Source organism: Onychomys torridus, chromosome 2 (assembly GCF_903995425.1).
Source record: "Onychomys torridus chromosome 2, mOncTor1.1, whole genome shotgun sequence".
Classification (NCBI taxonomy): Eukaryota; Metazoa; Chordata; class Mammalia; order Rodentia; family Cricetidae; genus Onychomys; species Onychomys torridus.
In genome coordinates, this window is record NC_050444.1 from 100,939,915 (window position 1) to 100,957,683 (window position 17,769).

The 17,769-nt window shown below is 40.9% G+C and overlaps 1 protein-coding gene across 2 annotated transcripts in view; it reads left to right on the plus strand.

Moving 5' to 3' along the window:
- The window catches only part of Ccdc171 (coiled-coil domain containing 171), a 330,958-nt gene that overhangs the window by 23,529 nt on the left and 289,660 nt on the right, over positions 1 to 17,769 (plus strand). For both annotated transcript variants that reach the window (XM_036179739.1, XM_036179740.1), the window contains 2 exons: positions 3,183 to 3,314; positions 14,241 to 14,387. In XM_036179739.1, coding sequence (XP_036035632.1) covers positions 3,183 to 3,314; positions 14,241 to 14,387 — 279 coding nt within the window. The remainder of the gene's footprint in view (positions 1 to 3,182; positions 3,315 to 14,240; positions 14,388 to 17,769) is intronic.

Here is a 17,769-nt window from a genome sequence, read left to right on the forward strand (position 1 = left end):
GTGCTTCTGCATTGGATTAAGATGTATACTGTTTATTTTGTGGAAAGCATTTGAGATCTCTGATCTCAGTGGTAAGTCCTTGCCTCAACTGCCTGAGGCCTTGGGTTTGATCCACATCACCACAAATAAATAGAAGAAATATAACAAAAAAACGAAACAAACAAAAGGTAAAAAGGATAACCAAAAGGAAAGCAACAACTACTTTTTTGGAATACTGTAAAAGTGAAGACACATATCCCTTTTCTTCTAGTAACATTAAAATGTGGATTTTAAAAATGTGTGTTCTGGTTGGGCAGTGGTGGCACATGCCTTTAATCCCAGCACTTGGGAGGCAGAGGCAGGTGATCTCTGTGAGTTTGAGGCCAGCCTGGACTATAGAGAGAGTTCCAGGACAGCCTGGGCTACACAGAAACCCTGTCTCCAGAAACCAAAAAAAAAAAAAAAAGAAGTATGTGGGTTCTGGATTTCAGTTTGAATATGAAATAAGTACAGGAAATTATGTGTTTTATAATACCTTATGTAGAGCACATTCTACAATAAATGTAAAATCATTGATTTTTACTAAGGCTGTTATGAGGTGTATATTTCCATAGTTTGGGTCCTTTTTTACTCCCTACAATACAATTGGGGCTAGGGTTGAAGCTGACAAGCAACTTAGACAGTATATATTGAATTGAGTGTATATGACATGATTTTGAAGTAACTGTTTAATTTTTTCTTCTTCTCCAAGATAGGGCTGTCCTGGAACTCACTCTATAGCAGGTTGGTCTCAAACTCATAGAGATCCGCTTTCTTCTGCCTCCCGAATGCTGGGATTAAAGGCATGCACTGCCACTGCCTACTATAATAGTTTAAACTTTTTAAAAAAGAAAAGAAAAATGTAAAAATGCTCCATATTTACCTTAAGTATGCATGATTTTTATGCATTGCTGCATCCTTGCATGGTCTCAGGTACTTGACCTGACTGGAGAGTAAGAGAATGAAGAAAAGACAGACAGAGGGACACAGAAAAGCTGGTATTGGGTGTTCTGGGTGCTCTGATGGAGAAACCCCAGCTTCCTGGAAGCTCAGCGTGTTTATTATTACAGCTGAACAGGAGGTGAGGTTGCTGCGGGCAGATAAACAAGGAGGCAGGCTTAGCTCGTTTTCCCAGGAGGAGCAGTCTTCAGGTGGTAAACATCTGGGGAGAACGCTATGGTGGAGGTTTTCTGTACACACCATCAACATTTGCACTTGGACCCCAGGAAGCTTTGCTGTCCTTCAGAGCCTCACCTGGAATAGGCTTTGCCGCAGCCATGGGGCGGAGACAGTGGTCCTTGACATGACTGTGCCCGAATGTCAAACAGCACACACCACTCAGGACTTTCCTTGTTCCCGATATTGCACTTTCACCAAAAAATTATTTCACCACATTTAGTAGATGTAAAAGTTCCATCACTGGTATCCCCAGACAGGGTCAGCTGATCTATTTTTATTTTCTCCCTGCCAGTAATCCTGGCTTGTCTCTTGGTTACTGCATCGCTCTACCCTGGTGTCTGAATGGTGGATGTGTAGGTGTGTAAGCCCTTGGGTGGACACGTGTTACTTAGGCTGAGTAAAGTGTGACACGAGGAAGAAAGAAGGGTGAAGGTGGCAGCATTCCTTCATCAATTAGCTTGCAGCCTAAGGTCTGAAATCTTGATGTGTTCTTTTCAACTACTTAGAATTTATCTGCTTTGCATTTAGATATTATCTTTGAGCTCCCCTCACTGAGATGCATAGAGGAGTTTGGGGTGAACAGGAGTCACTTTCTGGTCCTGAGGGTGGGGGAAGCCCCAGACTCTTGAGGATTTCTGCTAGAGAAAGTTAAGAAGGTAACATTTATAAACAGATCCATGTGGGCAGATCCCTTTTTTGCTCACATAAACCATAGACCTTTTCTCCTCATGTTGATGAAGACTTAGTTTTAAACCTGTAGGCTAGAAAATTGATTTTCACAGGAAACCCGTATTTTATATTAAGAATTTGGACCTAATTAGATCGCATAAATGTGGTATACTTAGGAAAATTTAAAAGGAAAAGCCTTTGAAACTATCTGTAGAACTAGAAATTAGTTATAGTCTGAACTGAGTATTTGTATTTTCAAAGTTTTAACATTTAAGAATATTCTTTTCTTTTCTTCCTTCTTTCCTTTCTTCCTTCCTTCCTTCCTTCCTTCCTTCCTTCCTTCATTCCTTTCGTTCTTTCTTTCTTTCTTTTTCTTTTTTTGTTTTGAGACAAGGTTTTTCTGTTAAGTATTTTGGTTGTCCTGGATCTCACTCTGTAGACCAGGCTGGCCTTGAACTCTTAAGAGATTCACCTGCCTCTGCCTCTCGAGTGGTGAGATTTAAGGTATGCAGCAGCACCACCAGTTGGCATCATTTAGGAGTATTCTTATTCTGACTTGTTGAACAACTCTCTTTTTCCTCTTTTAGAAATACCCTTGGGGCTGGAGAGATGGCTCAGTGGTTAAGAGCACTGGATACTCTTCCAGAGGTTCTGAGTTCAATTCCCAGCACCCACATGGTGGCTCACAACCACCCATTATGAGATCTGGTGCCCTCTTCTGGGGGGCAGGCAGACATACAGGCAGAATGCGGTATACATAATAAATCCTTAAAAGAATATAAATACCCTTTTTCTTTACCAGGTTTGCATATAAATTTTAGGGATAATACAGTTTATTCACAGGTAAAGATGTTTATACTAACATTTTTGTTAGTATTTTTGTTTCTTTTATTTTGTCCCAACCTTTGATGTTGAATTTATTTTGATAAAATGATAGTTTTATTAAGATTTTAAACATGAATTATTAATTTTTTTGAGACAGAGTCTCATGTGTCCTTGGCTGGCCTTGAACTCTCAGTATAGACAAGGATTACCATGAACTTCTGATTCTTCTGCCTCTACCTCCCAGATCCTGAGATGTAGGTATATACCACCATGCCTGGTGTTCTGAACAGCTGGGGATTGAATCCAGGGCTTGAAGCATGCTAAGCAACTACTAGTAGCTGCCATCCCCAGCCCCAAGATTTTAACATGGATTAAGAGTTTTTAACAGTCTATTGGAAGGGAGTGCCCCTTTGTACATTTAAACTAGGTTGAAAAGCTAAAAGATAATCTTTATTGATGTCATAGTAAAGCCAGATTTTGTTCATGTAAAGGAAGCACTGGAGAAGCATCAGCAAGAGAAGAATGAGATGGAGTCTCACGTCAGGGAGACTGCATTGGAGGAGTTTAGATTACAAGCAGAGCAATGGGAAGCAGAGCGAGGAGAGTTACAGCTCATAGTACAGGTATTTCAAAATAACTTGGGTTCTAGAATATGTTCTTAATGCTTATGGTATGAAATTTTGTTAGTAGGATAATTTACTAGCTCACTCAGGTGGAAATCAATTCCAAATCCTTGATTTCTGGAAGGCCATCTCTGACTTGTAGTGATGAGACAGTAGGGAAGCTGTTACAGATAGATACCATGAAGATTATGGCTGGACGGCTTCATTGCATAATATGAATGAGACAGGTTCTCACGTAGACGAGGCTGGACTTACATTTGCTGCATATCTCTTGCTCTTCCTAAACTCCTCCTAATTCTCCTGCTTCCACCTCCTGAGTGCTGAGATTTTCAGCATGAGCTACCATGCTTACCTAAAATAGGTGATTTTTTAAAAAAACTTTTATTAGGGTATATTAATTATACAAATAATTTTGGGGGGGGTTCAAGACAGAGTTTCTCATGGTCTACCAGTTCTTTCCCTCTTCATGTTCCAGGAACCTTGGAGTGGGTGATATGTCCCACCGAGTGCTGAGCAGTTGACAGTCACTTCTTCTTTTGAAGGATTTATTTATTTATTTATTTATTTATTTATTTATTTATTTATATGTGTATGAGTATTTTGCCTGCTTATATGTATATGGACTGTGGAGGCCAGAAGAGGGTGCTGGATCCCAGGAACTGGAGTTACTAACAGTTGTAAGCCACTAGCTGGATGCTAGGAACTGAACCTGGGTTCTCTGGAAGAGTAGCCAGTGCTCTTAATCTGGGCCCATCCCTCTAGCCCTTACAGTCACTTATTTGTAATACTTTGGAGTTATGATCTAGCAGGGTGACACTGCTCAACACCACCTGCGAACAAATAAAAGCCCAGGGCCAGATGGAGTTGTGGGCCGGTGATGCTCCGTGAGCCCTCATAGACCCTCGAACATTACTGGCAATTGCTGTTGCTGTTGTTTACCCTCCAGAACTTGACAGACCGTGTTGCTGAAGACAGCGCATATTTGAGCCATAGGACATGGAGAAGTCAGGCTGGTACTTACATGGAAACTTCATCCCTCCTGGCTTACTTTCATAGTGCTGGAAGGTACTGTGCATGCTACCAGAGAAAAACCATCATCAGTCCTACCCAGCTGGGGACCCTGTGAGCCACATTATCCCAGCATCAGGGGGTAGAGGCTGGTGGATCTCTGTGAGTTCGATGTTAGCTTGGCCTACATAGCTAGTTCCAGGACAGCCAGAGCTACACAAAGAAACGCTGTCTCAAGAAACCAAGAGAGAGAGAGACAGAAAAAAAAAGGGACTTGGCCAGGCAAGACATGCCCCTTGGTATTAGTAGTGGCTGCAGACACTGTGAGAGGAACCAACCCCTTCGATTGAATTTAAGTCTCGATATACAAAATGAAACCCAGACCTTTTCTAAGAGAACTTACACTTTTATGTTGCTAAATAGACATAGTATTAACTGAGTCCCAATGATTTATTGTTTTACCTATAGATTAATACACCCACTAACCCTCATCATAGAAACATTTGTATGTAGTAGATGGTGGTTAACATAGAGACCCACAGCTGGTCTAGGTGTAGAGAAAAAGACTTGAGATGATCATCTTTAAATAGTGTATGGATTTATGCTAGTTATGATACAATGTACGGTTTATTTATCAATTTGTTGATTTATTTTTCTTTAATTTTTTTTCTGTCCAAATGACCCCTTATGACTGTACGATTATGAATCTTACTTTTTAAATATATTTTTAGTTATGGGGGGAGGGCAGGCATCTGCAGACGCCAGAGGGGTGAGATTCTCTGGAGCTGGAGTTACAGGTGGTTGTGAGCCTCCTGATGTGGGTGCTGGGAATCTGACTGGGATCTGGAAGAGCAAAACGTGCTCTTCATGGCTGAGCCATTTCTTCAGTCTCCACAGTGACAGTTTCCAATACAGGAGCAAACTGGTTTTTGTTCTGGCCCTTTCAGGAGAAGCCTCAAACCAGATTAGTGTTATACATAGCCACACCGATGTGTCCCTAAGCTAGAAAGAGCACGCTTGCTCTGATTCTTTTCTAAATATACTTCTCCCAGTGTAATTAAAATTCCTCAGGATTGGAGCTATAGTTTGGATTCTGAGAAGTGTTGTTTACATGAGTACATATAAAGAATCATAGTTTTTGATATGTGTTTGTAGAAGATGTGGAAAGAAAACAAGTTTATTTTCTCACAGCACAGTGTGGTTTCCTGTGATGTTAAATGTCAGTTCAAAAACAAGCCATTTTAAAAAACATTTGAAGTTCAACATTTCCCTCTAGTGGACAGACGAAAGAACACCCCAAATCTCTCAAGTCTGAGTTACTGTTCCATCCCACAGTAGTTTTCTATTGCAAGAACTGAGGTCTCTTTTTGTTGATTAGAAGATAAATTCTGAGACAAGAATTAAAATTAAATATGTTTTGATGGAGGCAAATTAGTCTGTATCTTATGCTACATACCAGACTTGAATTATGTTAATAAAGCCATACATTTAAATGTTCTAACACTTAAAAGCTAATACCTAATATAAGCTGTATAAGTAACTAGCACCTATCATATACTTCATCTTAGTGTTTGCTATTCTCAATTTAGATGTAGAAACAAAATAGAGTTTTGTATCATTGGAGACCATTTTGAATGCTTCTCCAACTCATCACTGTCCCATACCACTGCAGACCCCCATTGTGAACTTGACATTGGATATTGTCTATATACTTTGATATGCTTTTACTCAGTTTTGTGTAGAATTTTTTGTCTTTTACATATATAAGATATCATGTGATATGTATATTTGTCCAGTTCATCTTTTTGTTGTTTGCTTTTTGAGATTTAGATAAGCTAATGTAACAGCTCTAATTTACCCAGTTTGACTGCCGTATAGTTTTCTTTTCCAAATTTAAATTATTACAGGGATTCCACGTATGAAACATTGAGGGCATGTGTCTAGCATATACAAAATTGTTGATGTTTTTGTGTAACTGTTTCCTCTGAATGAGGAAGGAATGGGGTCTAAAGCTCAGGAAGCACAGGAGATGCTGGGGCTCACAAGGACCCTCCTAGGGTCTCAGGGATGGGGCAGTTGCTGAGGAGGAGAAACTGCCTTTGGAGCAGCTGCCTGCAAGCTGGGCAGGGAGTTCGAGATGCTCCTGAGAGCTGTTTCCTGTGCTGCTGCCCGGAAATCCCCCAGGCTGGTAAGTAGCCCTGGTACTTGGTTTGTCAAGCTGTGTGGAATCGCCTCTTTGGTCTATTCCGTGTGCCCTGTTGACATAGTTACATCTCTGGGAGTATCCCACAGCAGACGTGGGAAGTGATTATAGGTTCAGTGAAGTATGTAGATGGAGCCTGGTGGAGTTAGTTAGTGCTGTGTGGCTGTAATCCCAGTGTACCTCCTCTTCATGGAGGGCCAGGAATTCAAGGCCCTGTCTCAAAAACCAAACTAAACCAAATAAAGAACAGTCATGACAATCTTCACAGAACTTAAAACGACAACAACAAAAGACCCTTAACATTTTATGGAACCACTATAAAATCCTTTGTAGTCAAAGCAATCTCATAGCAAAGCAGGAAGGAGCATTGTGTTACTTGACTTTAAAATTAGCTATTAAGTTGTACTTGTCAAGCCAGGATGAACTTGCTTAAAAACAGACAGACCAATGGAAGAGAGTGCTTAAAAGTAAACCCTGCATCTACACCCTGCTCATTTTGACAGAGGTGCCAGGACATGTTTGGAAAAATGACAGGTTTTTTTTGTTGTTGTTATTTTGAGGCAGGGTTTCTCTGTGTAGCCCTGGCTGTCTTAGAGCTTGCTTTATAGACCAGGCTGGCCTCGAACTCAGAGATCTGCCTGCCTCTGCCTCCTGAGTGCAGGGATTAAAGGTGTGTGCTTCCACACCATCAATAGATGGGATATTGGATACCCTCCTCTTGCAGAGGAGTGAGATCAGAGCATTTTATACCAGCTATATCTCAAAATGGAATGAAGACTTAGAGTTGTCAGACTACTAGAACAGGGGAAATGCTTAAGGATGATAAAACAAGCAAAGATATTTTTTAAAAACATCATGCCCTAAAAGCATATGAAAACAAAGATAATCAAGTGGTATTGCATTTGTTTAGAAATTTCTGTGAGAAGTGTTTGTCTATTACTTAGAAAAGCCATGTTAATATAGAGATGACATTGTGGTGGTTTGAAAGAAAATGGCCCCCAAAGGGAGTGGCACTGTTAGGAGGTGTGGCTTTGTTGGAGTATGTGTGGCATTGTTGGAGGAGGTGTGTCACTATGGAGGTGGACTTTGAGGTCTCTTATGCTCAAGCTACTCCCAGTGAGACAGACCATTTCCTATTTGCCTGTAAGATGTAGGACTCATTCTCCAGGACCATGCCTGCCTGCACACCACCTTGTTGCACCATGATGATACTGGGCTAAATCTCTGAAAATGTAAGCCACCTCAGCTAAATGCTTTTTCCTCTGTGAGAGCTGCTGTGCTCATGGTCTTTCTTCACAGCAGTAGAAACCCTAAGACAGAAAAGTTGGTACCAGGGACTGGGGTATTGTTGTAGAATATAATTTTTTGGTGTGTTACTTTTGTTTATGTTGCATTTGTTTAACTCTGTGAAGCTGTGTTACTGTGCCTGTCTAAAACACCTGATGGTTTAATTAAAAAGCTGAATGGCCAATAGTGGGGCAGGAGGAAGGATAGGTGGGGCTGGCAGGCAGAGAGAATATAAATAGGAGAAATCTGGAGGAAGAAGGAAAAGGAGCGAGAGAGGAAGGAGGAGGACATCAGGGGCCAGCCTTATAGCTAACAGCCAGCCACAGAGTAAGAATAAGATATACAGAAGTAAGAGTACAGGAAAAGCCCAGAGGCAAAGGGTAGACGGGATAAGTTAAGGAAAGCTGACAAGAAACAAGCCAAGCTAAGGTTAAGCATTCATTCATAAGTGAGAAAAAGCCTCTGTGTATTTATTTGGGAGCTAGGTGGTAGGCCCTCAAAAGAGCAAAAATAAACAACAATTGTGATAGGCCTAACCATGGTTTTGTTTGGAGGAATTTGGACCTCGGTACTTTGGGTTAGGAAAGCAGTGGAATGCTTTAAGTGTTGCTGCTTAATGGGCCAAACGAGTAGGAGCATGGAAGACAGTGGTGTTGAATGTGATTTGAACTGTGAAGGGCTGGTTCAAGATGTTTCAGAGCAGAAGAATTTTAGTATGCTGCCTAGAAATAGTTCTTGTGATTTTTTTGGTGAAGAGTGTGGCTGCTTTTTGCCTTTGTCCAAAGAGTCTGCCTGAGGTTAAAGTGAAGAGTTTTGGGTTAATTCCATTTGCAGAGGAAATCTCAAAACAGCCCAGTCTAGACTCTGTCCAGCAGTTATTAGTGGTAACTCTAAGGAAGATTTATAATGAAAAGGAGCAAGCTGAGCAAATAAAAATACAAAAAGTACAGATTTAATTCCACTTGGTAGAGATAATGGTCTCCCAAGGAAGCTTTAGTGAAGCCAACTTGCAGCTTTAGGCATAGGCCACGTGGAGATGGTACTTTTGCAAAGGGAAATGGATATTTGAGAAACTCAATTCCTAAATGGCTGGTGGGAACCAAGCCCATTTTAAGGTGGATGGAGCTTACCTAGGCACCATTGTGTTGATGCAGATGGCGGATGGTCTGTCTATAGTTCTCTATATGAATGCAGTGAGTGTCATAAGATTCGAAAGACACATAGTTCTTCCTTTCCCATTCTCCTAGGATTCTCTCCTATGTTGGATTTTCTTTTAATTTTTTCTGTGTCTTTCTCTTAGTTTGGTGGACTTTATCTTCTGGTAGTTTCATAGTAAGTTGTAAAGTAAATTATATCCATCCATGAACAACTACTAAGCCTTTATCAGTTCTCATACCTCATTGAAGTTTTTTTTTCTAGTTATGTGCTATGGTTTGTCTCCCTTGTCTTAGATAAGTTTCTATTGCTGTGATACAACACTGTGACCAAGGCAACTCACAGAAGGAAGTGTTTATTGTGAGCTTATGGTTCCAGAGGAGTAAGTTCATGAACATCGTGGCTCAGAAGTATGGCAGCAGGCAGGCATAGCAGCAGGACAGCTGAACGCTCACATCTTAAACTATAAGCAGGAGACAGAGAAACCACCTTGGAAACAGCACATGCTGTGGTAGTCTGAATGAGAATGCCCCCATAGGCCCATGTTTGCATACTCGGTCCCCAGTTGGAACTGTTTGAGAAGGATTAGGAGGTGTGGTCTTGTGGGATGAGGTACGTCACTAGAGGTATGTTTCGAGCTTTTGAAAGACACGTGCCGTTTCCAGTCTCTTTTCTACCTCCTACTTGAGGATCTGGATGTAAGCCCTCAGCTCTTCTGCCTTTGCTCTGCCATCCTGGACGCTAACCTCCGAAACTGTAAGCCCAACTAAATGCTTTTCTTTATAAGTTGCCCTAGCTGTGGTGTTTTGTCACAGCGATAGAAGAGTAACTAATACACATAACTTTTGAAACCTCAAAATCACCTTCCAGTGCCATACTTCCTCCTCCAAGCCCATACTTCCTAAATCTACTCAGTGTCACCAGCTGGGGACCAAGTGTTCTGATGCTTGAGAATATGGGGAACATCTCATTCAAACCACCACATTCTGTTCCCTGCTCCCATTTGAGCTTGCCTTTGTGGTCCACGTTGCTGTCAGTGCTGCCTTGTAAGCCCCTGCTAGACAGCCCATTAAGTCTTCCTTACACTGTTTCACTGCTTTCTAGTCCACAGTCCCGAAGTTTTCCACATCCTTCCACCACGTGGTCAGGTTCTTTATGGTAGCACTGCACTCCTGGTACCAACCGCTGTCTTAATTTGGTTTCTGTTGCTGTGATAAAACACCATGACCAAGGCTACTAGCTTACAGAAGGAAGAATTTATTTTGAGCTGTGGTTCTAGAGAGACAGGAGTTCATCTTTGTGGCTGGGAAGTGAGGTAGTAGGAAGCAGGGTAGCAGGAATATTTGAGAGCTCACGTCTTGAACTGCTAGCAGGATGCAGGGAGAACACAATGAAACAGCATGTAGCTTTTGAAACCTCAGCGACAAAATTCCTCTAGTGAGGCCATCTTCCTACCCAAACAGTACCACCAATGGGGACCAGGTGTTCAAACACCTGAGCCTGTGAGGGACATTCTTCTTCAAACTATCACCCCTCCTGAAAACGGAATCCCAGGCATGTTTGTGGTATAACACGTGTATAGAGGTCAGATGACAACTGTCAGGAGTTGTCCTTTCCTCCACCTTGATTAGGATCTCTGTTCTATCTGCTGTGCTTTGTACTCCAGCCGACCTGGCTCATAAGCTTCTGATGATTGTCTGGCCTCCCTCCTCACCTTAGGAGTGGGGATTACAGATGTGCACCAACATCCAGCTTTTTTCTTGTTTTAAACCTGTGTTCCCAGGGATGGTGCCTACGTCGTCAAGTTTTCAGAGGGTTATGACATGTTGACTCATCTCACTGGCCCCACCTTTAGCTGTAGAAGTCTTTAAACTTGTCATTTATCCTGTTTATGTCCCAGCTTCTTTGTTTTCTGTCCTGATCAAAGAAGCAAGGAGAGTACCTAATTGCTTTTTCCTGCATTTTAGTACCTGGCTTACATATTGTTTTGTTCCTGCTATCAGTTTTCTTTGAAGTGAAAATTAGTGAGTGAGGATTATAAGTTAAAGAGAAGACCATGACCTAAAAAGATGCCCATAAAACAAAACAAAAGCCACGAGGAAAAATTCCATCCCAACTGATGGGAAAAAACAAAACCAAAAAACCCATAATGTAGAACGCACACATGCATGCACTCACGCACACACATGTGCACAAACACACAGATACTTGTGGGCATGCCAAGCCATATGACCCCTCTGAAGCTCATGATTCCTCGGTAACAGAAAAACAAACAAAACCCAACTGAAAACCATAACGAAATTGTTGAGGTACTGAAGAAAGAACTCAAATCCCGCTTTAACAAATGCTCGTCTCTGGGCTGTTCATGGCGCTGTACTCTTTCAGTCCCGACACCTGAGAGGCAGAGGCAGGTGGCTCTCTGAAATCAAAGCCAGAGTGAATTCCAGAGCAGCCAGAGCTGCATCGGGAAACCTTGTCTTAAAAAGCAAAAGACAAAAAACAAACAAAAGTGACTTCAATGAGGATTCAAGAAGCAGAAGACTGTGGTAAGAAAGTCAGTTTGGGACCTTGATAAGAAAGCAACATGGATGAGAAGTTTTGACACCATGGGAGAGGAATTTAGGGGAAAAAAAAGATGAAAGACTGAATAAATCAAGTAACAACATGCTTAAAGGATTATTTTTATTATTCATTAAAGTCTTCAATTTCTAATATTTCTGCTTTTTTTCCCTCTCTAAAATCTTATTTTTTCAGATAAAGGTAAAGTTCATTTGGTACAGTGCTTATCATGCATGCACAAAGCCCTAGGTTTGACACCCCATCCCCAGCATCACATAGAAGGGAGCGTGGTGATGAAGTTCCATAATCCCAGCGCTCAAGATTAGATTAGATTAAGTAAAAGATAAACTATCAGGGGCTGAACACAAATTCTAGGGGATCCAACTCCCTTTTCTGGCCTCCACAGGTACTGCACGCAGGTGATGCATAGGCGTACTTGCAGACGAAACACCTACACACATATGATACAAATAAAGGTTAGAAGGTTAAGAAAAATACATGTCTATTGTATGGAACTATAAAGGGGTCTTATCTGGGAGTGGGAGAGAGAACCACTGGGAGGAGAATGGAGGACAGGAGAGGTAGTGGAGGTTGAATATGGTCAAAGTCCATGATCTACTTGCAAGAAACTGTGACAATGAAACTCATCATTTGGCACAACAAATATATGCTAATGAAAAGCGCACACGTGACTTTGAGTTAATGTTCGTGTCAGTAACTGCTTGAAGGAGAGGGACTGATACAGAGTCTTACACTTGTATAGTGCTTAATGTTCTTAAAACTGTTTTTACATGTGAAATGTACTTTCCAAATAGGTTTTGGTAGCAAATTATGTACCCGGATTCCGATAATGTTTTTTGAGTGGTCAGGAACTCTTGGAAGTGTGTGTATATTTATATGGAAAGTGAAGTTACTGGGAGTAGCTTTGGAGGCCGTTGCATGGATCCCTTCCCTTATGGTCACCTCAGTTTGTTTCCCTGGTAACCCTAGAAAGGCAAACATCAGCTCCGATTTCCAGGATTTAAATAAGAAGGTGGAGCTAGCACCTTTGTTGAGGCTTTTTAAGGGAAAATAATTCCTCCTGTTCAAAAGAACAGATCCTACTTTTGGCCCTGGATGAGCACATGCTGTTTTGATCTGTTCTAAAGATCAGAACATTAGACACCATTTCCTGCTTCCTTAAGAGGTGATATAGGCGGTCCTCCTCCTCATCTGACTGGAGACCTCCCCACAGAACAGAGGATTCTCCTGAAGACACACTGATGGGATGGGAAGAAGAATTTGAGTTCTAACTTACAAAAGCATAGGTTTTCCTTCTTTCCATCTCCCTTTCTTTGGGATAATGGCCAAAAGCCTAAGCATGCTTCCTCATCCTCTGGGTTCTCTCACTGTTTCTTTGAAGCTCCTCTTCCCTTCCACCATGCACCCACATGCCAATCTGCATTGCTGGAAATGCTGGCTTGCTGGACCCTCACTCAAAAAGGAATAGCTTTCTTTCTTCTATGTCTCTGTTTTCCCAGTGGCTGCTGAGATTTATAGCCTCCCCCCCCCCCCCCCCCCCCCCCCCCGCTGTTGTTTCCCCAAACTCTAATAAAATGTCCTTGAGCTTCTGAGTCTCTTTTTAAATGCTTTTATTAAGAAGAATTAAAAAAAAAAACCCAAAAAAAGGAATCTGGATTTGCCTGGTAACTGTGGTCCTTAGAAACAACAGTCTTTGATAGAGAATTGTAATTGAAAGTTATGTACCTAGATTCTGTTTCAAGTGCCTAGGGAGTCTTGGAAGCCCCTCTGCTCTGTGTTTGTATCCATGCATGTTGGTAGAGGAAAGATGGAGCTTTTAAAGCAGTGGTTCTCAATCTCCCTAATGCTGTGACCCTTTAATACAATTCCCTATGGTGACTTCAACCATGAAGTTATTTCATTGCTACGTCATAACTGTAATTTTGCTTCTGTTCTGAATTGTAATATAAATATCTCTGTTTTTTGATAGTATGAGGTGACTCCTGAGAAAGGGTTGCTTCTTCCAAATGGGTTGTGACCCACAGGTTGAGAATCACTGCCTTAAAGGCTTGAGGTGAGAATAAGAATCCTAGATTATTTTAGATTGGTTATTTTGGAAAATTCCTATGGTATACATGTATCTAGCCATGATTTTTGAGTTTAATTGGAAAAAGACAGCTACTTAAATAGAGAACTTTTAGTTATTTTCTTTGAGAACATTTTGAAAATTGAAGAGGAAATGAAACACAGCCATCTAGTGGTTATGATGTTAAGAGCACTAAGCAATAGTTAAGTACTATGAGCTCACATTAATGTCTCTCAAGGGTCATTATTAAGTGTTTAAGCTAATCAGCACTTATCACACAAAGGGACATACCCATTTGTCTTCCTAAATACTTTATACATATTAATGACAGGAGAAAGTCTATATGACAGTTGAGCTACAACATTGTTGCAGATACCCCAGAGGTCATTTGAACTAGTATAACATTCTAATGCTCTCTATATAATTTTAGCTGTACTATTTATTAATCACACATATTTTAAAAGTCACACGTACACTCTGAAACACTGTGAAAGAGATCGAAGTGTCTCCCGCCCATACAGGTTAACCTGCTGCCATAACTGAAACAGTTTCCTCAGAGCTGTCTATACAGTAACGTTTAGTTATGACTGGCTTACAGACTGTTGAATTAAAGGGAGTTATTTTCCAGGAGCAAGACAGTGCTGTGAAGAATATGCAGGAAAAAGTGGAACGGTTGGAAGCTGAGCACATGGACTGCTCTGACCTTCTGCGTCGACAAACTAGTGAACTTGAGTATAGCACTCAGAGGGAAGAACGCCTGAGAAAAGAATTTGAGGTATGGCTTATCAGTTTTCACAATAGCTATATGGTCTTCATGCGGTGACTTCAGGGTTAGAGGGCTTTGTAAGTCAGGAGAAATGGGGACCACTTCTATTGTATATTTGGCTTCTTTGAAAATTTTTATATCCTAATAAAATATATTTTACTTCATCCTAATTAAAAGAATCTAGTCTTTAAATTTTTGTTTATTTGTTTACTTATTATTATTTTTGTGTGTGTGTGATTGTGTGCATGCCATGACACTTGGCTGGCAGTCAGAGGACAACTTGTAGGGAGTTAGCTCTCTTCTCCTTCCATCATCTGGGCTCTGGGGGATTGGACTCAGTTGTCAGGGTTGGCAGCAAGAATGCTGGCCCAAACCTGCTCATTGTTAGCAATAAGTCTCATCAACTATTGGAAAGTTTACAAGTGACTTTTTTACATTTTGAGGTTCAGGAAGCAACTGGAGAAGGTTTGGTATGTACAGGTCTTAAGTGATCAAAGCAACATACACTTTGAATTTTATGATTATGTTTTACTTTATTGTATTCATTTTTGCAATACTGAGGATCAAACATAGGGTCTGGTACATGCTAGGCAAGTGCTTTTTCACCGAGCTATTTCCTCAGTTCCATTTTAGATTAAGTTGTAGAGGAAATGGTTATGTTTGAGAGAATCAGCTGGATTTGTTGACTTACTGGGTTGTGAGAGATAATGTCGAAGGTATTTTTTAATGTTAATCACTAGTAGTTTATAATTAATAATGTGTGTGTGTGTGTATGTGTGTGTGTGTGTGTGTGTGTGTGTGTGTTTACACATGTGCGCATGACTTCCACAGCATGTTTGGGCAAAGACCAGCTTGCAGGAATTGTTTTTTCTGCTGTGTGGGTCTTCAAACTCAGGTCATCAGTCTTGGCAGCAAGCACCTTTACCTACTCAACTCTCTCACACCTGTTTTGTTTGTTTGTTTACTTTATATTTTAGATATAGGATTTCATACTCCAAATCAGGCTGGCTTAGAACTTACTGTGTAGCCAGGCTGGTCTTGAACTCATGACGGTCCTCTTACCTCAGTCACCTGTTTTTGACATTACAAGTGTGTGCAATAGACCCTGTCATCAATGCTAAATAAAGATAGGTGACTGGCATTTCCATTTACTGAATGGGAGAGGTTAAGCTTGACATGCCTGTTAAATATCTTGTGGAGATATCAGGCAGACAATTGACTAGGAGGCCTGGGGCTTTTGGAAGCTTTACTGTATGGGGTATTTGGAGATTTTCAAATGTTGCAATCCAGGACTTTGCATTTCTATAATGTCTCCTAAGAACCATCTCTTAATTTCTAGATTGGTTGTTATAAAATGCAAGAAGAAATACAGCATGGTGTCATACTTTATGCAGTCTTGCCTCTGACTTGTCTGCATTTTTTTTCTCCTTTTTTCCTGTGTATTTCTTTGTCTAGCCTCTGGTTGAGGTTTCTTCTCCAGCATGTGTGTGATAGTTAGGAAGGAGCAGTTGTTTGTGGTAGTGGTAGGTAAAGCTCTAACTTTTCATATTGTAGATTAAAAATATGAGATTTAAAAAAAAAGAAAGGGAAAAAAATTAGGGGTTGGGGACTTAGCTCAGTGGTAGAGCACTTGCCTGGCAAGTACAAGGCTCCGGGTTTGAACCTCAGCTCCAAAAAAAAAAAAGAAAGGAAAAAAAATTTGAGATTTAATTTGCATATGATAAATTTACCCATTTGAAGTGTATACAAATTATTGGTCTCTGGTGTATTCACAACATTGTACAATTATCACAATCAATTGTGTAATGTTTTCACCACCCTGGTGAGGAACTTCATCTTCGTTAGACACCTTTGCCTATTTCTCCATCCCTTGGGGCCAGAAGCAACCATTAATCTGCTTCCTTTTCTTATAGACTTATCTTCTCTGATATTTCATACATGTGCAGTTACAATATTTGGTCTTTTGTGGTTGACTTTTTTTAGTTAGCATAATATGTGCAGTGTTTAGACATACTATAGCATGTATCATTTTTCTGTTCCTTCTTATCACTGATATTTTTTCATACATTTCATCTTATAAATGCATATATTAGTTGATGGACATTTGTGTTATCTCCGTATTTTGGCTAATAGTGACAATATTGTAATAAACATTTATGTCCAAGTTTATGAGGGTATATTGTCAATGGTCTTGGATGTATACCTAAGGATAGAGTTACTGGGCATGATAGTTGGCTTTAGCTATTGATTTGACTGGCTTAAGGGATACCTAGGACTGTGACTTGCACCTGTGTGTTTGTGGGAGCATTTCGAGGGAGGATTGGCACTGGGTAGGGACTGGGGAAAGGACTTGCTTTGAATTGGGTGGCACCTTAAAAATGGCAGGCTGCTTAGATGAGGAAGGCACATCAGAGAAACAGCACCTGAGGCTTCAGGCCCCCTTTCTGAGTGTCTGTGTCTGTGGCACACTGACCTCACACTCCACTTTCTTTGCCCTTTAAACAGGATTCAAAAAGGCCTCTAGGGAGCTGGTTGGCTTCCAGCACCGGACTGGGAGTGCTGAGGCGCCTTTTCTTGGCCTTCCTAGTTTGTAGATGGCCATTATAACCCAGCTCCTATTGTTTAAACCAACCAATAAATCTTTTTATGATATACATGTATTCTGTTGGTTCTGTTCCTCTGGAGAGTCCTGGCGAATGCACCAGATCACATGATAATTTCCTGGCTTTGAGGAGCTGTCAGATGCTGTGCACTATTTCATATTCCCAACAACAGTGCATTGGCTGTTCGGCTTTCTCCATGTTCACCAGCCTAATTAGTGCCAGTCTTTAAAATGACAGATACCACAGCTGTAAAGTACTGTTACATTTATCAAGAGGCTAAGTGTCATGCCATGTACTTATTGGTCATTTGTGTATCTTTTTTGGAGAAATAGCTGTGCAGTCCCATTTTTCAGTTCTAGAGTGGGTTATTTATACTACAATAATAAAAGGTTTGTACAGTGATCAGTCAGTGGTGGGCATGCCTTTAATCCCAGCACTTGGGAGGCAGAGGCAGGTGTAGCTGGAGTTTTCTCTCAGGGTCCTGCCAAGCCCTGGCGACATCCCACTTATAAAATAAACACACAGACACTTATATTATTTATAAGCTGTATGGCCGTGGCAGACTTCTTGCTAACTGTTCTTATATCTTAAATCAACCCATTTTTATTAATCTATAAGTTGCCACATAGCTTGTGGCTTAACAGTATCTTAACATCTTTTCATGGTGGTGGCTGGCAGCATCTCTCTGCCTCAGCCTTCCACTTCCTAGAATTCTCCTCTCTCCTTGTCCCACCTATACTTCCTGCCTGGCTATTGGCCAATCAGTGTTTTATTTATTAACCAATCAG